The sequence below is a fragment of the Oncorhynchus keta genome, chromosome 6, assembly GCF_023373465.1.
Source record: "Oncorhynchus keta strain PuntledgeMale-10-30-2019 chromosome 6, Oket_V2, whole genome shotgun sequence".
Lineage (NCBI taxonomy): Eukaryota > Metazoa > Chordata > Actinopteri > Salmoniformes > Salmonidae > Oncorhynchus > Oncorhynchus keta.
In genome coordinates, this window is record NC_068426.1 from 23,494,381 (window position 1) to 23,511,550 (window position 17,170).

At 42.6% G+C, this 17,170-nt stretch overlaps 3 protein-coding genes across 4 annotated transcripts; 2 read left to right on the forward strand and 1 right to left on the reverse strand.

Moving 5' to 3' along the window:
* The first annotated feature begins 186 nt into the window (after positions 1–186).
* Positions 187–3,353, forward strand: LOC118385264 (sepiapterin reductase-like). The gene is made up of 3 exons (XM_035772253.2): positions 187–689; positions 1,015–1,305; positions 2,086–3,353. Exons 1-3 carry the CDS (start codon positions 344–346, stop codon positions 2,274–2,276), a joined length of 828 nt encoding a protein of 275 aa, XP_035628146.1. The 5' UTR covers positions 187–343; the 3' UTR covers positions 2,277–3,353.
* A 2,581-nt stretch (positions 3,354–5,934) lies between these two features.
* On the forward strand, positions 5,935–14,963 carry LOC118385266 (histone-lysine N-methyltransferase Smyd1-like). 2 transcript variants are annotated; one of them, XM_035772254.2, is made up of 10 exons: positions 5,935–6,230; positions 10,613–10,789; positions 10,996–11,203; positions 11,432–11,562; positions 11,642–11,680; positions 12,858–13,053; positions 13,755–13,847; positions 13,936–14,099; positions 14,202–14,370; positions 14,522–14,963. In XM_035772254.2, the coding sequence occupies exons 1-10, from the start codon at positions 6,097–6,099 to the stop codon at positions 14,672–14,674; spliced, it is 1,464 nt and encodes a 487-aa protein (XP_035628147.1). In that variant the 5' UTR covers positions 5,935–6,096; the 3' UTR covers positions 14,675–14,963. The 2 variants fall into 2 exon arrangements, with proteins under 2 accessions (XP_035628147.1, XP_035628148.1); XM_035772255.2 differs by lacking the exon at positions 11,642–11,680.
* Positions 14,964–15,094: 131 nt separating this feature from the next.
* Positions 15,095–16,857, reverse strand: LOC118385267 (fatty acid-binding protein, liver-type-like). Its single transcript, XM_035772256.2, has 4 exons — positions 16,717–16,857; positions 15,722–15,894; positions 15,274–15,363; positions 15,095–15,184 (listed from the first exon to the last, which is right to left on the reverse strand). Exons 1-4 carry the CDS (start codon positions 16,781–16,783, stop codon positions 15,134–15,136), a joined length of 381 nt encoding a protein of 126 aa, XP_035628149.1. The 5' UTR covers positions 16,784–16,857; the 3' UTR covers positions 15,095–15,133.
* Positions 16,858–17,170: the final 313 nt, after the last annotated feature.

A 17,170-nucleotide genomic window follows, 5' to 3' on the forward strand; every position in this document is an offset into this window, starting at 1 on the left:
TTCATTTTTCATTTGCTTAAATAATGTAGCGACCCCAGTTTATAAGCGCGGATATCGCTACAATAAGATACATCATTGATAAGAACACACTTTGGCCAGCACAGCCCACATTTAGGCATATAATAAAACATTTGCTTATTCATTTTACAAACTAAATCGCGAATTTGCTTGAACATCAAAGTGGGCGGGATAAAAGGAGTGCTCATTCGTCATGTTTATTTTTGGCTTTCATATCCGTTCCTCAATCTAATCGATTTGAACAATTATTTTAAAACGGTTCTTTACAAAACTCTGCCAGCCTTTATAAGTAGAAGCTGTACATCTCCGCTCCCATTTCACCAAAATGCAGGCCAATGGTATCTGCAACGTAATTATACCAGACGCGAAGGACCTAGGGAGAGCGCTGTGCATCATCACCGGGGCGTCCAAAGGATTTGGCCGAACCATAGCGAAAGAGATTTCCCTGTTACTTAAACCGAGGTCGGTGCTTGTTTTGGCCGCTCGCTCCGATGACAAATTGCGGGAACTCCAGGAAAATTTGGCTTCGTCGGATGCGGGCAGGGCAGGATTGGTAACTCGTTGTGTTGTCGTAGACCTAGGAATGAAAGAAGGGGTGGAAAGTGTCATCAGGGCCGCGAAAGAGATTTCCTCCGAGGATATTGAACATTTCATACTGATAAACAATGCTGGTAAATTATTAATCCACCTGTAACAGTTTACTGCCTTCCTGCTTGCTTGACTTCCATACGTCTACTATGACAATTATCCAACAAAAAGTGTTCAGTTTACAGATTTTAAAATTAGGTCTCATTATTTTTCTCATCTTTAGTTACAATTAGATTTGATTAATAAATAAATTAGTATTTGGTTGTGCTCATCAAATCTCCCAAAGTTACAATAGTCGGACTATACAGTCTAGTAGGCCTAGTCCACACACTGCAATTAAGTGATATAATTCAACCGTTGTATAATGACATTTTCCCATTCCCTCCCCCTGTTCCCCTCCCCCTCCAGCCTCTCTGGGAGACGTGTCGCGCTATGCGCAGAGTTTCACCAACATGGCGGAGGTGGACTCCTACCTGTCACTCAACGTAAGCTCCGCCCTCAGCCTGACAGCCGGCCTGCTGCAGGTGTTCCCACGACGACAGGGGCTGCGGCGCTGTGTAGTCAACGTGAGCTCGTTGTGTGCCCTGCAGCCCCTCCCCTCCTGGGTGCTGTACTGCACAGGCAAGGCAGCCCGAGACATGATGTTCCGTGTGCTGGCAGAGGAGGAGCCGGACCTTCGTGTACTCAACTATTCCCCAGGTAGCTTTAGGCTTTTCACCTCTGATAAATAAAACAATACACCTCAGGTACACACTCCTGAACTGACCTTTATTCCATTTATATATATATATTTTTTTAAAGCATATGAAATTGACTTGGTCATCGTTCTTGTCTGTCAAGAGCCATTCAACCTTAGCCTGGCTGACACAACCCACGTGACTTACAGCGCAGGGTGAGCTGTGACCACACTGGTCTGGAAAGGAGGTTGTTTGTTAATGCAATATGCGCTCAGAAATTGTGCGACATATTTGATTGGTTCCCTGAAATTTATTTTTCCCCTCCTAGTTTTTTTTATTTGAAAATCCAACCATTGTAATGGAAGGGGGTGGTGCCCTGGGGCTGTGTGTGGCTGCTTGTAGGTGAGAAAGACAGGATAGTCAACCAGTAAAAGCACAGCACCCTTCATTTGATGCATTGTGCCGAGAACAGCCCCATTTCAGACTCTGAAGTCAGGAGGACTTTGAGAGTTTGGCGTTGCCAGACTAATTCAACCTGGCATTGGAGATTAAATTAATCCCCAGGTAGTAAGACTACTGATTTTGAAATAGAGCACTGAATGGATTTATTATGGATGTCTTTGACCTATGAACTTAGCTATGTTACAGTCAGGCCTGGGGTCAATTCCAGTTCAGCTGAAATTTACCCTTGAAATGGATCATCATGACTGCACATTATCACGATATTGCAATTTGTTTCCTTTCTAACATGACCATCCAGTGACTTGTGACCAACCTAGATCCTGTCTCTGTGTTTCTCTAGGTCCCCTGGACACAGACATGCAGGTGGAGGCCAGGGACTGCACGGCAGACCCTGGTGTGAGGAAGTCCTTCTCGGTCATGCTCTCCCAGGGTCAGCTGCTCACCTGTGAAGACTCCTGTGCTAAGCTGATGAAGGTGCTGCTGGAGGATGAATACCCCTCCGGAGCACACCTTGATTTCTATGATCTGTAGGGAGAGAGGGGGGAACTAGAAGACAGTGTGGCTCAGACTGGAGATGAATATTTCTGGTGTAGGTACAATTATATAGCCAGAACAACTGGTACAGATTAGTTTGTTCGCTTCAAAGATGGTTTTGGGTTAATAAGATCTGATTCTAAACCTGTTTGTGAAGGTGGTAAGGCTTGAGTGAACCGTTTACTGAATCAGGAGACATGGAGAGAAGGAAGGTTGAAGACGTTTCTGTCATCCAATGCCATAGGCCTACTGTAGTTACTGAGTTTGGCAAACTATCCTGAGTCAATGTTAGGGCCTAACATTCCATCCCATGACAGTACTGTTCTAATTTGCCTTGGAACTTTTGGTACCAAAATAGCATATATTAAAGTTCTTTATCTCAAACAAAGTTTCCTGAACTCTAAACTGTGCATCTTTTGATCTGCCATTTCCTAGTTGTTAGTGGTGCTGATATGCTCGTGTTTGTGCAAATGGTCACAGCCTAACAAAACCAATGAAATCAAGTGGAGGCCGCAACTTATTGGTGATTTAACGTTGATTCTTTCTTGTTCCTTATATGATCATATGTGTATACTTGAATGGTGCCTTCTTGCATTACCTCTGCTTAGATGTAGATCTGTTTTTGTAGTATAGATGTACCATTCAAAATCATTCCTATTTATTGAGACCAAATTTACTGCTGTTAAACAGTATAGAGCAATTATTTTCTCCTATCTTCCTGTCTGCACTTTTATTAATTCCTTTGCTTTTTAAGAGTTGTTTTGCTCTACTTGTGGCATTTCATGGAGGTATTCCATATGTTTCAGTGTTGTGGTGAAATCCTGCACAGAGCCTTCACCGTGCGCTACCAATAACTTTTTCATGATTGGTGTGTTCCCTGTGGGACAGTTGCGCTAATGTAGACTAATGCGATTAGCATGAGGTTGTATGTAACAAAAACATATCTGTTATTGGCAGAACTTAAATTCTTGTTAATATAACTGCACTGTCCAGTTTACAGTGAAATAATACCATACTATTGTTTGAGAGTGCAGTTTTGAACATGAAATGTTATTAATAAACAAATTGAGCACATTTGGGCAGTCTTGAAACAATTTTTCCCCCCAAAATGCAATGGTTCATTGGATCAGTCTAAAACGTTGCATACACAGCTGCCATCTAGTGGCCAAAATCTAAATTGCATCTGGGCTGGGATAATACATTATGGCCTTTCTCTTGCATTTCAAGATGGTACAAAAAAGTTTTTTTCTTTGTATTATCTTTTACCAGATCTAATGTGTTATTCTCCTACATTCCTTTCATATTTCCACAAACGTCATGTTTCCTTTCAAATGGTACCAAGAAAATGCACATCTTTGCTAGAGGCAGTTCGATTTGGGTATGTCATTTTAGGCGTAAATTGGAAAAAGGGAGCCGATTCTTAAGAGCGCACCAGCTATCAAGAAGGAGGATGTAAATGTTTCTTCTGTGTGTGTGTGAGAGCTCTCGGTTGGCGCGACAGACAAACCAACGGTGTATTGGACAGACAGGCAGATGAGTGCAACTGAGCTGGAAGTTAACAGCCAAGACCATTCTGTCTGTCGCTCTCGCTCCCCTGTACTTTACACTGGAGTGGAATTTTTAGTGTTCAGTGTGGTTGGGAACTGTAAATGCGCTGTTGACATTTTCGTTAAATAGAGAGTGCATTTGAGTACTGTATATTGCTTATAATTGTTGTATTCTTATGTAACTATGGGTTGATTTGTGTATTGGCTTAAAATACTTGAGACTTTTTTTTACCCCCTTTTTCTCCCCAATTTCGTGGTATCCAATTATTAGTAGTTACTGTCTTGTCTCATCGCTACAACTCCCATATGGGCTCGGGAGAGACGAAGGTCGAGAGCCATGCGTCCTCTGAAACACAACTCAACCAAGCTGCACTGCTTCTTAACACAGCGCGCGTCCAACCCGGAAGCTAGCCGCACCAATGTGTCTGAGGAAACACCGTACACCTAGCGACCTGGTCAGCCACAGGAGTCGCTAGTGCACTGAAAGACCAGGATATCCCTACCGGCCTAACCCAGGCAACGCTAGGCCAATTGTACGTGGCCCCATGGACCTCCCAGTCGCGGCCGGCTGCAACAGAGCCTCTGGTTGCACAACTAGCACTGCCTTAGACCGCTGCGCCACCGGGAGGCCCACTTTGGGGACATTTTAAAGGCCTTTTATGTATTGAATCACACACACCCATTAATGTAACCCACTCCCTCTGTCAGGAATACAGATACTTTTGGACATGTAGTGTATGTGGACACCCCTTCAAATGAGTGAATTTGGCTATTTCAGCCATATCTGTTGCTGACAGGTGTATAAAATTGAGCACACCGCCATGCAATCTCCATTTACATACAATGACAGTAGAATGCCCTGTACTGAAGAACTCCGTGACTTTCAATGTGGAACCAACAAGTCAGTTTGTAAAATGTTGGCCCTGCCAGAGCTTCCCCGGTCAACTGTAAGTACTGTTATTGTGAAGTGCAAACATCCAAGAGCAACAATGGCTCAGCCGCGAAGTGAAAATCATATAAAATAATAAAATTCCTGCAGTTTATTTTTATTTGGAAACTAATATTATACTCGTTTGACTGCTTACATTACAGTATTCGTAGTTATTCTGCTGTTATGAAGTCAAATGCTTTGTGGTATGATCTTAGATTCACAGATGGTGATGCATAGTTTCCTACTCAGCTGATCAGTGTTTTGTTTCTGCAGCACCAGACCAATCAGACCTTTGAGTACAACAGGACAAATAGGGTAAATGCTCAGAGCCACTGTCTTAAGTCTCTCCCATCTTCACCTTCCAAAGAACATTTGCCAGGAGCTACATGTGACAGGCACACAAATCCTATCCTCCTCTCCTCCCCCTTCTGCTTTTCTAACTTCTCTTCCTCCTCACCACTCTCCCACTGTAAACAGTCTTGTCTTCACAAGGCTGTGTAATCTCAGAAGCATCCTTGCTTCTTTTGGGTGGTGTTCTTTCAGAGTATTAATCACCCTGTGACGTGAAAGGGAAAATATGACCCATGCAGCATATATCCAAAATGTATGTCATTGTCAAGTCCTGGTTTGTTGAGACAGGATATTACAGCATTCAATAAATCATGACTTTCAATGAGGTTTTATTGTTTGGTATTAAATAGTTCTATCCTATATAACTACAAATTACAGAACAATGTATTTAATTGCACTTGACCATTCTTCATATATGACAGTCTTGCTGTCCTTGAGATGTATATATTTTGACAAAAGGGAGAAAGGGACACTGGATGAGAGGAAAGTGTGAACAGCCAATGTGAATGAGCCAGACACAGAAAGCAGAGAAGAGCAAACTGCAGACTGTGATACTGACAGATACAGTAGCTAGAGTGAGAACAAAAGCAACAGAGAGAAGTGTTTGATCAGGCCTCTTCCAAGTCAGTTGCCTCCTACCTCCCCAGACAGAGACATACAGACACAGCTGCCAGACAAAAATACCCCTGAGGCCTGGCCTCAACCAACCCCAAAGTAGGGGAGGACATCCAGGCAGACCTGTACAACTCTTCCCCCTATGGAATACGCCTTCCCAGGACTTCCACTCTCAAGGCCCTAGACTCCCACAGCCCCCCCACACACAGATGGTACAGTCCCAGGAAGGCCAGTCTATATTTGGAGGGTGGGGTCGGGCTGAGGAGAAGGGCAGGTGCTGAACGTTTTAGAAGCGCACTCCAGACAGCACTACTCCTTCTCCCTCTCTTTTTAACCTCTATCTGTGAGGTGTTCCAGTCTTGTCCACTTGGTAATGACCCTGGATATGGACAACGTAGAGGTGTTTGATGCTGGGGAGAAGGGCAGGGGTCTTAGGACCACCAAAGACCTTTGGGCTGGGGAGGTAGTGTTCGCTGAGCCCAGCTTCGCTGCAGTGGTCTTCGACAGGTAGGGCCCAATGCATGGAGATTTGGGTCATAATGGCAAAATCTCTGTGGCATGCACACATCCATTATTTCTCAGTAATAAAGCCAAATGTAATGCACAAATGATACCTATATGGTTCCTGTATCAATACATATCTTTAACAATTTGAGATTGTGGTTCTTTTTATTTAAAAAATACATCCATTCTGCTATGTCTTTGACAGGTAGGGCCTGATTCATGGTGGCCATGTATAGTATTGGTATCTCATCGTGGAATGAGCATATAGTTACTCCTTAGGTGCTGGGTTAAAAAGGTTACCTGCTGTTCAAGTATTAATGTAATTCATTTTAATATCTGTTTAATATTACAACCAAACAAAATATTATTGAAATACATTGCAGTCCAGTTTGTCCAAAACTTCACATCCGGTTGTTTAAATGCTTAAATGCTTGCAAATTCGTTTGTCTTGCAGATACAGTCATGTTGACACACTTTCAGTAATGTGCTACTCATATACAGTAAAGTGATGTCACACTGTGTGTCTTTTGCCTCCAAGAGAATAAAAATGTATGATTCAGCATTATTCTTTCCAAAGTGTACTTCCCCAAATTTTCACACAGAAAAACGTTAGCATCAGAGCGGATTGTTCAGCCCATCATGTTGACTTCTATGATTTGAGAGGTCCTCGGCATTGGGTTCAATGTTGGGTATAGTGTAGTAGGTGCCCAAGCTTTGTAAATCAACATGGAGCTCGTGTAAAGGACGTCACGCTGCTTGTTTAGCGAGTCCCACTTCATCCCGTTTCAGCCCACACCTCACGCAAACTCGGGACCTCTGCCTTGCTAGCACACGTGACCGCCCTCCTGAAGTGTCTTTACCAGTCAGCGCCACGCGAAACGCTAGATATTCGCAGGTGCAGGCCGAGGAGTAAATTTCACACATCCACATATGTTACACTAGATTATAAAAATAATCCAATCTTTTTACCAGGCAGGATTCACTCACTGTCAATGTTTTTGGGCCAGCCCTGAAACTTTTGACGGTCGAATAGCAGGCTGTAAAAAAGAAAGCCGTCTCTGAAAGAAAATTGCAGGCTGTTAAAAAACATCAACAAAAAAGCACCTGTGTTCCTTAGGACCATGTGGTCACCGCGAAACCAGCGGGCGGGCTGTTTGACTTTGCACCCACCGGTTTATATAGCCAGTGGGCACGTTGAATCTGTTTTCGCGCATGACTCGTTAGAAGAGGCTTTGACAAAACCGCACAAAATGACTGGCGGAAATGAAATGAATGCATTTGTGATATTCTTCCTATTAATTTGGCTCCAGCCTTGCAAAGGCTTGGGATTTTTATTTGACCTTTATTTAACCAGGTAGGCTAGTTGAGAACAAGTTCTCATTTACAACTGCAACCTGGCAAATATGAGCAATTATGACACAATTCCTGAACGCTGAGAGCTGCATTCTTGCTGTCCTACCAACGCTAGTTCTTATATGGCCCCACACTGGTCCTCCAGCATAAGCAGGCATATCGGTGACCAGCATTCCAGCAGATATAGAGACCGTGACCTCTCACTACACACACACACACAAACAGAGTGCACTGAACTAAAAGTGTGGTCTTATTCATGGACCATCCAACTGTACAGTAGTAGATGGAGGTTTAACAAGATTGATACACTGTATATTGTAATACCTGTTTGTGTGTTTGTTGCTTACTAAAGTGACATACTTTCCCCCCTTCCCAACCACGTCTTACTAAACAGCAGACGTAGGATTTGAAAGAAAATAAATAATAATGAACAGTTATCAACCCAGTGCACTTTGAGATGAACATTGAGAAACTAGATCTACTAAGAATGAAAAGCCAATACCATATAAATACAAGACATTCAGGTAACTCAGTAGCTATATTGTGGGTCTCTACTCTGGAACACATACATCTACAGCGTATTGCAAAAAACCTCCATACCACTCAACACCTTTAAACATAGATTCTGACCCGTTCAATGAGCCAAACTGCATAAAGGAAACGTCATAATAATCCAATGACTCAGTTCACTTTCAAAGGAGAAATGTGGCAGACCCTCACAATGTCGAAGTACAGTGCATTCCACTGAATACATGCATTTCAGTACTATATTTACTACAATGTTAACATATTTGTTTTAAAATAGGGATATCATTGACCATCACACTATTTTGTTTTCTATTTTAGGACCCTAGGCGAATCAGAAACAAATGTGTCAAAATTATTTCATGATGCTTTTGAATCTGGCCTCTTATTAACACAAAGATAACACAAATATGTCGAATCAGGTAATGCCAAATTTACATCTGAATTAAATATGCTTTCCGGTGATTTAAATGTATCAGACAGGTATTGAACATTTAAGGAAAGCAGTAGGAAGATCATCAGGCAGTCATTTCATATTTCTTAGAAAAGAAGATCACATGGTGTTCCTGAAGCTTTTCAGCATGCCAACAATCAGTGCAGGCATTAATAACAAACTAGTTATATCGTTTTAGACACACTCCCAGAGACCCATGGGATAAACTGTTTACACACACAAGCCCATAGCTTGTCTTCAAGGTGTGGCATTTTGTTTTAAGCAACCGTTGTTTAGTATTATGTTTTTGGCATTGCTGTGTCCCGTACACATCTTTCTAGACCTATGCTAAAACTTTTTGCAGACCTTGGGTTACAATTGTTCTAGAGGGTCTAGCCTATACACAGTAATGTCCAATAGGACATGTTTATCCAGGAATATTGAATGTGTGCCACAAAATGTTCTATTTTTATATACAAAAACATACTGTACTCCCCGGCCTTCACCTCAAGGCAAAGTTCAGAGATCTAGGGAGTTGTGTACAACATGCATGTTCAGAAAGTAGGTTTGAATGCTGCTAGATTATTGCTCTTTTTTTTTATTTTTAGGATGTCTGGCCTCATGTATTGTGTGATTTCTTTACTTTAGAAATGGGATCTCGGGTACCTTTTTGTTGGCACATCAAAGGGAGTGAAAGCTGGGACCAGTCAGGTGCCTGTCTACATGGGCGTTTAAAGAATGTTGTTGTTGAGGGGCCACCCCTTGAGGGGACATTTTGAGCACCCCCTAACCCCAAATGGCAAATTTTTCCACAGACATTAGTTGCTATGATTATGTTTATCCAATAATGGAAAATATGTATTTCATGTACGTTTTTAATTTTAGGAATTTATTCAATATATAGGCTGTATAAAGTGGGGGTCCCTAGGCAGCTGGGGCCTGTTTCAATTGAAAACTATGAAACAACAGGCACAATCATAAAGATAATTACAGTATGCATTGTTTTAAGGTAACTTTGTTGTTGTCCACATTGTTTAAATATTTTGATGTGTGCTTGATGTTCAACTGTGTTAGGTAGAGTAAATCATGTACTCAGTTAGTTTATTGAACAACTACGGGCCTTACTGTATAATAAGGCAACAGAAATATAGGCTAGTTCTCATATGACTAGTAGACCAAGACCTTTCACCATAAATAGCTAAAGTCCTCCGAGCTATGGATGAGGCTAATAGCTTAGCCACTGAACCCCACATAAATAAATATATATACACCAGCAGTGATATAATGGTGGAGCTCGACAAGTACATGGAATGACAGTGGAAACATTCTCCGATGAATTACAAACAGAGTTTTAGAGAGAGAGAGAGAGGAGAGAGAGATGAAGTAGAGAGAGACGTGTGGAAGGTGTGTGGAGAATGTCATCATGTTTCCGTAATGTCATCTCAAAATAGCCCATTATGTAAATATATCACACAAGTAATACAAGCCAATATTTTTGGGATATGTATGATGACACTGCAAAAGGGTGAGGGGAAACAAGAGGATAGCCAGGAAAGACCTATAGAAAAAAAGGAAAGAGGAAATATGAGGTAAGGAGTAACGGACTTAGAGATTTAAATGCCGACACAGAAAAGGTCATACTCTTTACTGATAAGGTACAGAAATGGCACCCTACTCAGTTTGATGAGAGCTCATCATTCATCCCTAAAAGCCTACTCTTCAGCACACCAACATATCCCTGGTATTTGTCTCTCCAACCTGCTGGCTTCTCACACAACCACGGCCATCTAATAAACCCCCGTTTCAAATGGGAACAATCACTCTCTTTGAGACCCACCACAGTGAAAATAGCTAGCTAAATAAATCCACTCCATTATCAGTCCCTGATATGATCCACTGGTTATTGCCCTGCTTTGTTCATATCTACATCCATATGAATATGATAGTTAAAGTACCAAGGATAGGAGGGAGCATGAGACTGCAACAGCGTTTGACTACAAGAGTGCCAGGGGGCTGGGCAACCCCATAAGAAATCATGACCTCTAACCCATGACCTCCCTTACCCTCCCTCCAGTCTGTCTCAGCAGGTGTGCCATAGCTGCTTCCGTCGCCAGGCCAACCTGCACCGCTGCGCCCAGTGTAAATTCGCCCACTACTGTGACCGAACCTGCCAGACTGCATGCTGGGATGAGCACAAGCAGGAGTGTGCCGCCATCAAGAAGTACGAAAAGGCCCCTAATGAGAATGTACGGTAAGGAAGCAAGGAGGGAGAGCGTGAAGGGAGGGAGAGGAGAATGGGAGAGTTAAAGAAGAGAGGAGGTGGTGGAGGAAAATGTGAGTAGGAGGAGAATGGAGGGAAAGGGGAAGAAATACTGGGGTGGGTTGTTGTCAATGCCGTGGCAAGTTAATATAACCCTATAATGCTAATTAATGGTAACTCTCCCTGTTCCTCTCCAGTCTTACTGCCCGTGTGCTGTGGCGCATACAGAAGGACACAGGCATTGTGTCGGACGGCCAGCTGACTTCTGTGGACCAGCTGGAGGACCACGTGGCCGACATGCTCGCTGAGGACTTCAAAGAGCTCAAGATCGACATGCAAAACTTCCTGGACTACTGTCCCAAAACCAGGCATGGCAAGGAGTACATCTCACACATCTTTGGCATAGTACGTATCACTGAATTAGTCATCTTACTATCCAGTTATTTCAAACTTTGGCACAGTACATACAAGATCACTGGTTAATCTATTATGACTATAGTATGTGTTATTTTACTATGTACTGTGAGGTATTGTCATCATTAACCTTGGTCTCTCACTCTATCATTCGCTCTCTCTCCACTTTGTTTCTGGCATTCTCATTCTATCTGTCCCTCTCCCTCCATCCATCTGTAGATCAAGTGTAATGGCTTTACACTGAGTGACCAGAGGGGTCTGCAGGCGGTGGGAGTGGGTCTGTTCCCTAACCTGTGTCTGGTCAACCACGACTGCTGGCCCAACTGTACTGTCATCCTGAACCATGGCAAGTATGTATCCCAAGAGAGAAAGATAAAGAGTGAGATTTATATGTGATTTGTAAACTTTGACTGCCATCTTCTCTTCCAGTCAGTCAACTCTGAATGCAGCCTACCACTCTAAAAGGAGGTGGGTCTGCCTGTCTGCTTTGAGCTAACGTCTAACCTTTGAACCTTGAACAGCCAATCCTCAAAGATCTCAACACCTGTTATAAACCTCTATCACTGGATGATAGTGAGGAAGTAAAAACAGAACTGTACCAAATTACACTCAGGCATTCTAACCTTGACTATTACATTGATGTGATTTTCCCTATATTTCTCATTTTTTTCTTTAGCAGTAGACTACAGCACTATTTTGCTCAGTGAACAAGATTGAAAGAGTAATTCTCACAAGTCTCAAATTTAACCCCTAGGAGGGTGAAAACGAAATATTATGAAACTCTACAAATTGGGTCTAACTAAAACGTATAGCATGGTTTCTTTAGCTCCCAGTAGGACTGAGTTGCTGTCCTGCTTGGGGCTTTGTTGAGTGGTGTGTCTATTGTGAGAGACTGTTCAATTTCAGTCATCTACCTTAATATTACTTCAAAACATCCCATCATAACAATAATGCTTTTTTTCTTATTTTTTTTTAACTGCTTGCATTGTGTTGGTGATGACCTGAGATGTGTTTTTGGTCATCTGTCAGTGCAAAATCCCCAACTGCTTTGTTAGACTGTTTCTTCAAGTTGAGGAACATGGAAACCCCCACTGTCTCTGCAAACTGTCTGTCGATGTTTCTCTAAAGCGTCATTTATTGCTCATCAGGAGCCAACAGTCCAAGAAGTTATTGAACTCAGAACGATCAATATAACCTTCTGAACTTTGAGCAGCCAGGATTATCCAATCAGTGATGTTTATGTTTGCTGACTGGCAAATTAAGTTTTCACAGTTTCCTATCTCCGAAAGACCCTAAATGCTGCCAGGTACCTGGCAAACTATGTCAATGTAATTGCTTTCCTGCACTTTTGCTATCGTAGCAATTGAGAGGAAACATTTGTAGGATGGCTTGAACTCAGTCACAGCCCTACCCTAACAGGGAAAGCACACTACCACCTGTGCCATAAATGATCCAAAGAATTCCTAGGGGCTACACTACCCTTTTACCCTCCCCTATGGTTACTCCCATGACATCAAAATACAGCATCTCGCTTATCAACTTCTCTCGGGCCTGTTCTATGGCCCAGCATGTGACATTTAGAGCTGATCCTAGAGCAGCCGGTACACTAAGGCCCAGAGCTAACCATGCCACCCTGCTCCCCCAGGATCGAGCTGCGTGCGCTGAGTAAGATTGCTGAGAACGAGGAATTGACGGTGGGCTACGTGGACTTCCTGAATGTGTCAACGGACCGCCAGCGCGCCCTGAAGCATCAGTACCACTTTGACTGTACCTGTAAAAGCTGCAGCGAGCACCTCAAGGATGACCTAAAGATGGCTGCCAAGGAGACCAATGGAAACAAGGTGGGGAAAGTTGTGGCGGGTTAAGGACAGGGTTGGTGTCAATTCCTTCCATTCCAAACAATGGGGTTCTGGGTCCCTGGACCCTGCCATACCCAGACTCACTTTGGGCACATAACTCTTGCACGCAGATGGGCACCTCTCAGCTGATGCGTCAGAAGCACGTTTTAAAATGATCATACCTCTTGAGGGCCCAGGGGCCTTAAACAGTTCAGCCTAGTTACTATTCAGTTGAGTCAAGTTCTATGCTTCCCCTCACCCTTAACTCAATCGTGCCTCACATTATCCCCACCCTAAACATTAGCAGAGACCATAAAACAAAATACATGTAGCAGTTAAGTCATTCTGGTTATCTGTGATTTAATCACCTGATGCTGAATTCCAATTGAGACATTGCTAAATCCTATGACTAACTCCTTCAGCACATGACCATGTCTTTAGACACAGGTCAATGACATGGACATAAGTTATATATATCCATGTATAGGCATTGACTTAGAGCAAATTGACCATTAGGTCACCAGGTGTTTGACTACTTACTGGACCAACATGTCCTTCAATGAAACAGTTGTGTATGTCACTTGTGGTTGTCTGCAGTACTGCATTTGTCATGAGCTTTATTTTACTGTCAATGATCAGGAGTGCATGATGTGTACATGTTTCCTAAATAGTCCTACACTAACACTTGTTTTAACTATTCTCAGCCCTCTGATCAGCTGGTAAAGGAGGTACAGGAGTTCAGTTTGGAGTGCTTGGCCAAGGTTGAGGCAGCTCGCACTGCTGGAGACTTCCATGAGGTAACAATCCCATCCTTTACCATTAGGAATGGCATTGAGCTTGATAAAGAACCACCTTCCTCTTGCCTATATAACTCACCCTCTATAGGTGGTGAAGCTGTGTCGTGAGTGTCTAGACAAACAGGAGCCTGTGTTTGGTAAGACACACCTGTACCATCTGCGTATGCTGAGTACAGCCAGTGAGGTGCTGTCCTACCTGCAGTTCTTCTCAGAGGCTGCAGAATACGCAGGCAGACTGGTGGAGGGCTACATGTGAGTGATGGGGAGGAGACCAATGTGCCCATAAGATTACCATGTCTAGCATTGACATCACATTCCTTTCACTTAACTAATCTTTATTCCTCCCCCGAGCAGGAAGTTGTACCATCCCAATAATGCCCATTTGGGCATGGCCACCATGCGTGCTGGTGTGACCCACTGGCACGCAGGGCTCATCAAGGTTGGCCATGAAATGATCTGCAAAGCCTACGCCATCCTCATGGTCACCCATGGACCCAGCCACCCTATTACCAAGGACCTTGAGGTACCGAATACCTTAAGGTCATTTAGCTTTTGGAATTTAACAAAGACAGCCCCGTTCAGTAGAGAACAAATGTTAAATTAAATAGAAGTGTAGAATGTCAGGTAGTGTTAACTCAATTAACAGACTTTTGACCCCTGACTTTGTTTCCTAGTCAATGCGTATGCAGACGGAGATCGAGCTGAGGATGTTCAAGCAGAACGAGCATGTCTACCACAGCATGAGAGAGGCTGCCCTGCAGAACAAGCCCATGGCTGAAGCAAGCAGTGTTGAGGACAACATAAAGGCACTCAGCCACAAGCAATAAGCTTCTGTAGACACTGCATTTCAAGGGTATGAGTGGTCACCAAATTTGGGACCAAATCTACCCAGAAGCATCACTTCTCACATTGAAAGTGGGTTACAGAAGTTTTGCAATAGCTAGATATTCTGTTGGAATGTAAGTAGTGAAGTTCATGCTTTTAACATTGAGACTTCCATCTGTATGAACTACAATATACAAGGAGGCCTCATCTACATCTGTAAGGCTCAAAGTACCTGTGAAATCATGACTGCTCCCACCTTTATGCTAGTAAAGATTGAATCAGTGTACCAACCATGTGCCTAAGTACCATGTGAAATATTGAATGCATGAGGTAAGTGAAAATTGATGTTGTCATCTAGTGCTATATACTGCAGCTCAAGCAAAGCTACAAAGAAATTTTATGGACAAACCACAAAGACAAAATACATTTCCTTCATTTATTCAAAGAGGGTTGAGAGATCCCTAGATGCGCTTGCTTATCCTCTTGTAGACGATGGGGCCCAGCGTCATTGTCTAGAAAGGTGCACAGATTAGAGTCTACAGCAGTTACATTTCACATTTCACAGTTCAAACCCATGCTGGGCCAACAACCACATACTTACAGCAATAATGGTGTCGCCATTGAATTCAGTGACAGACTCAATGCCCTTCATTGAGACTATTAGCTTGTTCCCAACCAGATTCACCGTAGACTGGGGAAGGGTAAAGGAGTCAGTGCATGACATAACATGTAGGAGTAGTAAACTAACTATACTAAACCATACCAAGTTACTGCACTACAGATTGTCCTAAGCAGGTTTAACATCAATCATAAAATTAAACAGCTGATGTTGGGAGAGAAACTTAATCGAGGGCAACAAGACCTTTGCACGAGCACTAAGGAAAGTTTCTCATGTGCAAAAGTTGGAACTGGAAAAAGTGGCTGCATACTTTTGACCTCAATACCATAATACCCACTCATGTTATTCATAACGCAAATACAAGTTACCCAATGTTCAGGTGTGCCCACAAGGCCAAGTAATTGCAGGAGTGTCTGGTTGACCAACTCACCTTGATCTTCTCTCCAGTCAAGGTCTCCAGCTCAGCCTCCTGGCCGACCGTGAATGAATTGACCATGACCTTGGTGCCTGTGGTCACGGTCACTTTGAAGTGGTCTCCATTCTGCTCAATCTCCGACAAGCTCTTGATGTCCTTGCCCTTCTGGATGAGATCATCTGGCAAACCTAAGTGTTGAGGAGGAACATGTTAAAAGGGGTTGGCAGTACACATTGAACTACATATACAAACTGACTATTTATTTAAAACTTAGTGCATTTTACTTTTCAGCCTATAGCCTTTTGCAATGGTGTGCAGGTTCCAGTTGAATTACAAACCCATGCTTTTAAATTTGGGAATTTGTATCATGATATCTTTAAATTTAAGAATAACCGTAGCACCATAGTTACGATAAGAACCCCAACCGAACTAGCAGTATTTTTGGGTGCAGGGGTTATGCTATTGGTTACAAATAACCATTGAGCGAAAGTGCAAAGAGTACCTTCTGACATAAACAATCTTACAGCTGCATGTGGGTCATGCACATCCAGTACTATAAATTATGGCATTTTAAGTGCAATAGCCTAGGGCCAAACTATTGTAGAGGTTTAAGTTATAGCATAATCTGCTATATAATCACAAATTCCAAACGCTCAAATTGAGCTGTAATAAGACTAATTCCAGAAAAACATGAACTAATTGACAAAATCAAGATGTAAAGACTTAATGGCAACTGTATAGATTGTCTTGGGATGCTCAGAGAGCAGAGTAACAAAAAAAGTTAACTGACCAACTATGACAGCCCACTAAATATTGTTTTGCCAATTTAGATTGTTGATGTTCTGTTGAAACATCAAGAAGTTGGCTTATCTACCCTTATAAAAGTGAGAAAGTGAAAATTGAGAAGATAGCACCACAGAACAAAATACTAACTGTTTGCACATTCATAAAGAGGCTGTTTTATACTGTCTATGATAAGAGCATAACCCTATTAATAGTTCGTTACTTGCCAATTGCCTTCATGAAAGGCTCAAAATTCTCCTGCGATTCAAGCTGATATTTCCCAGTGAATGCCATCGTGAACTAAAGAGCGGGTGGAATGTAGGAGAGACCCTTCTACCTTTATATACCAAAGACTGGGGTAATTATTAACCAACAGATAGATTACATCAGGTGACATAATTACTACGTGGCTGCAGGTGAGCTCATCCATTGTGAAACGCATGAGCGACAATTGGCTGGTTCTCCCACAGCTGCAATCCGGGAACTTCAATCAAGCAATTTCAACTGTGCCGACGATAGTTAAGGTAATCTGGAAAACGTTTATTGGTAAAGGCGAATTAGGCCTATAACTTGGCCTATGACAGATTCACCGAGAGTCATCCTTGACTTTGTGTGCGTATCAGATCTACCTTTGAAACGTTCACTGCATAGAATTTCAGTAAAGGCAACAAAAAAACATCT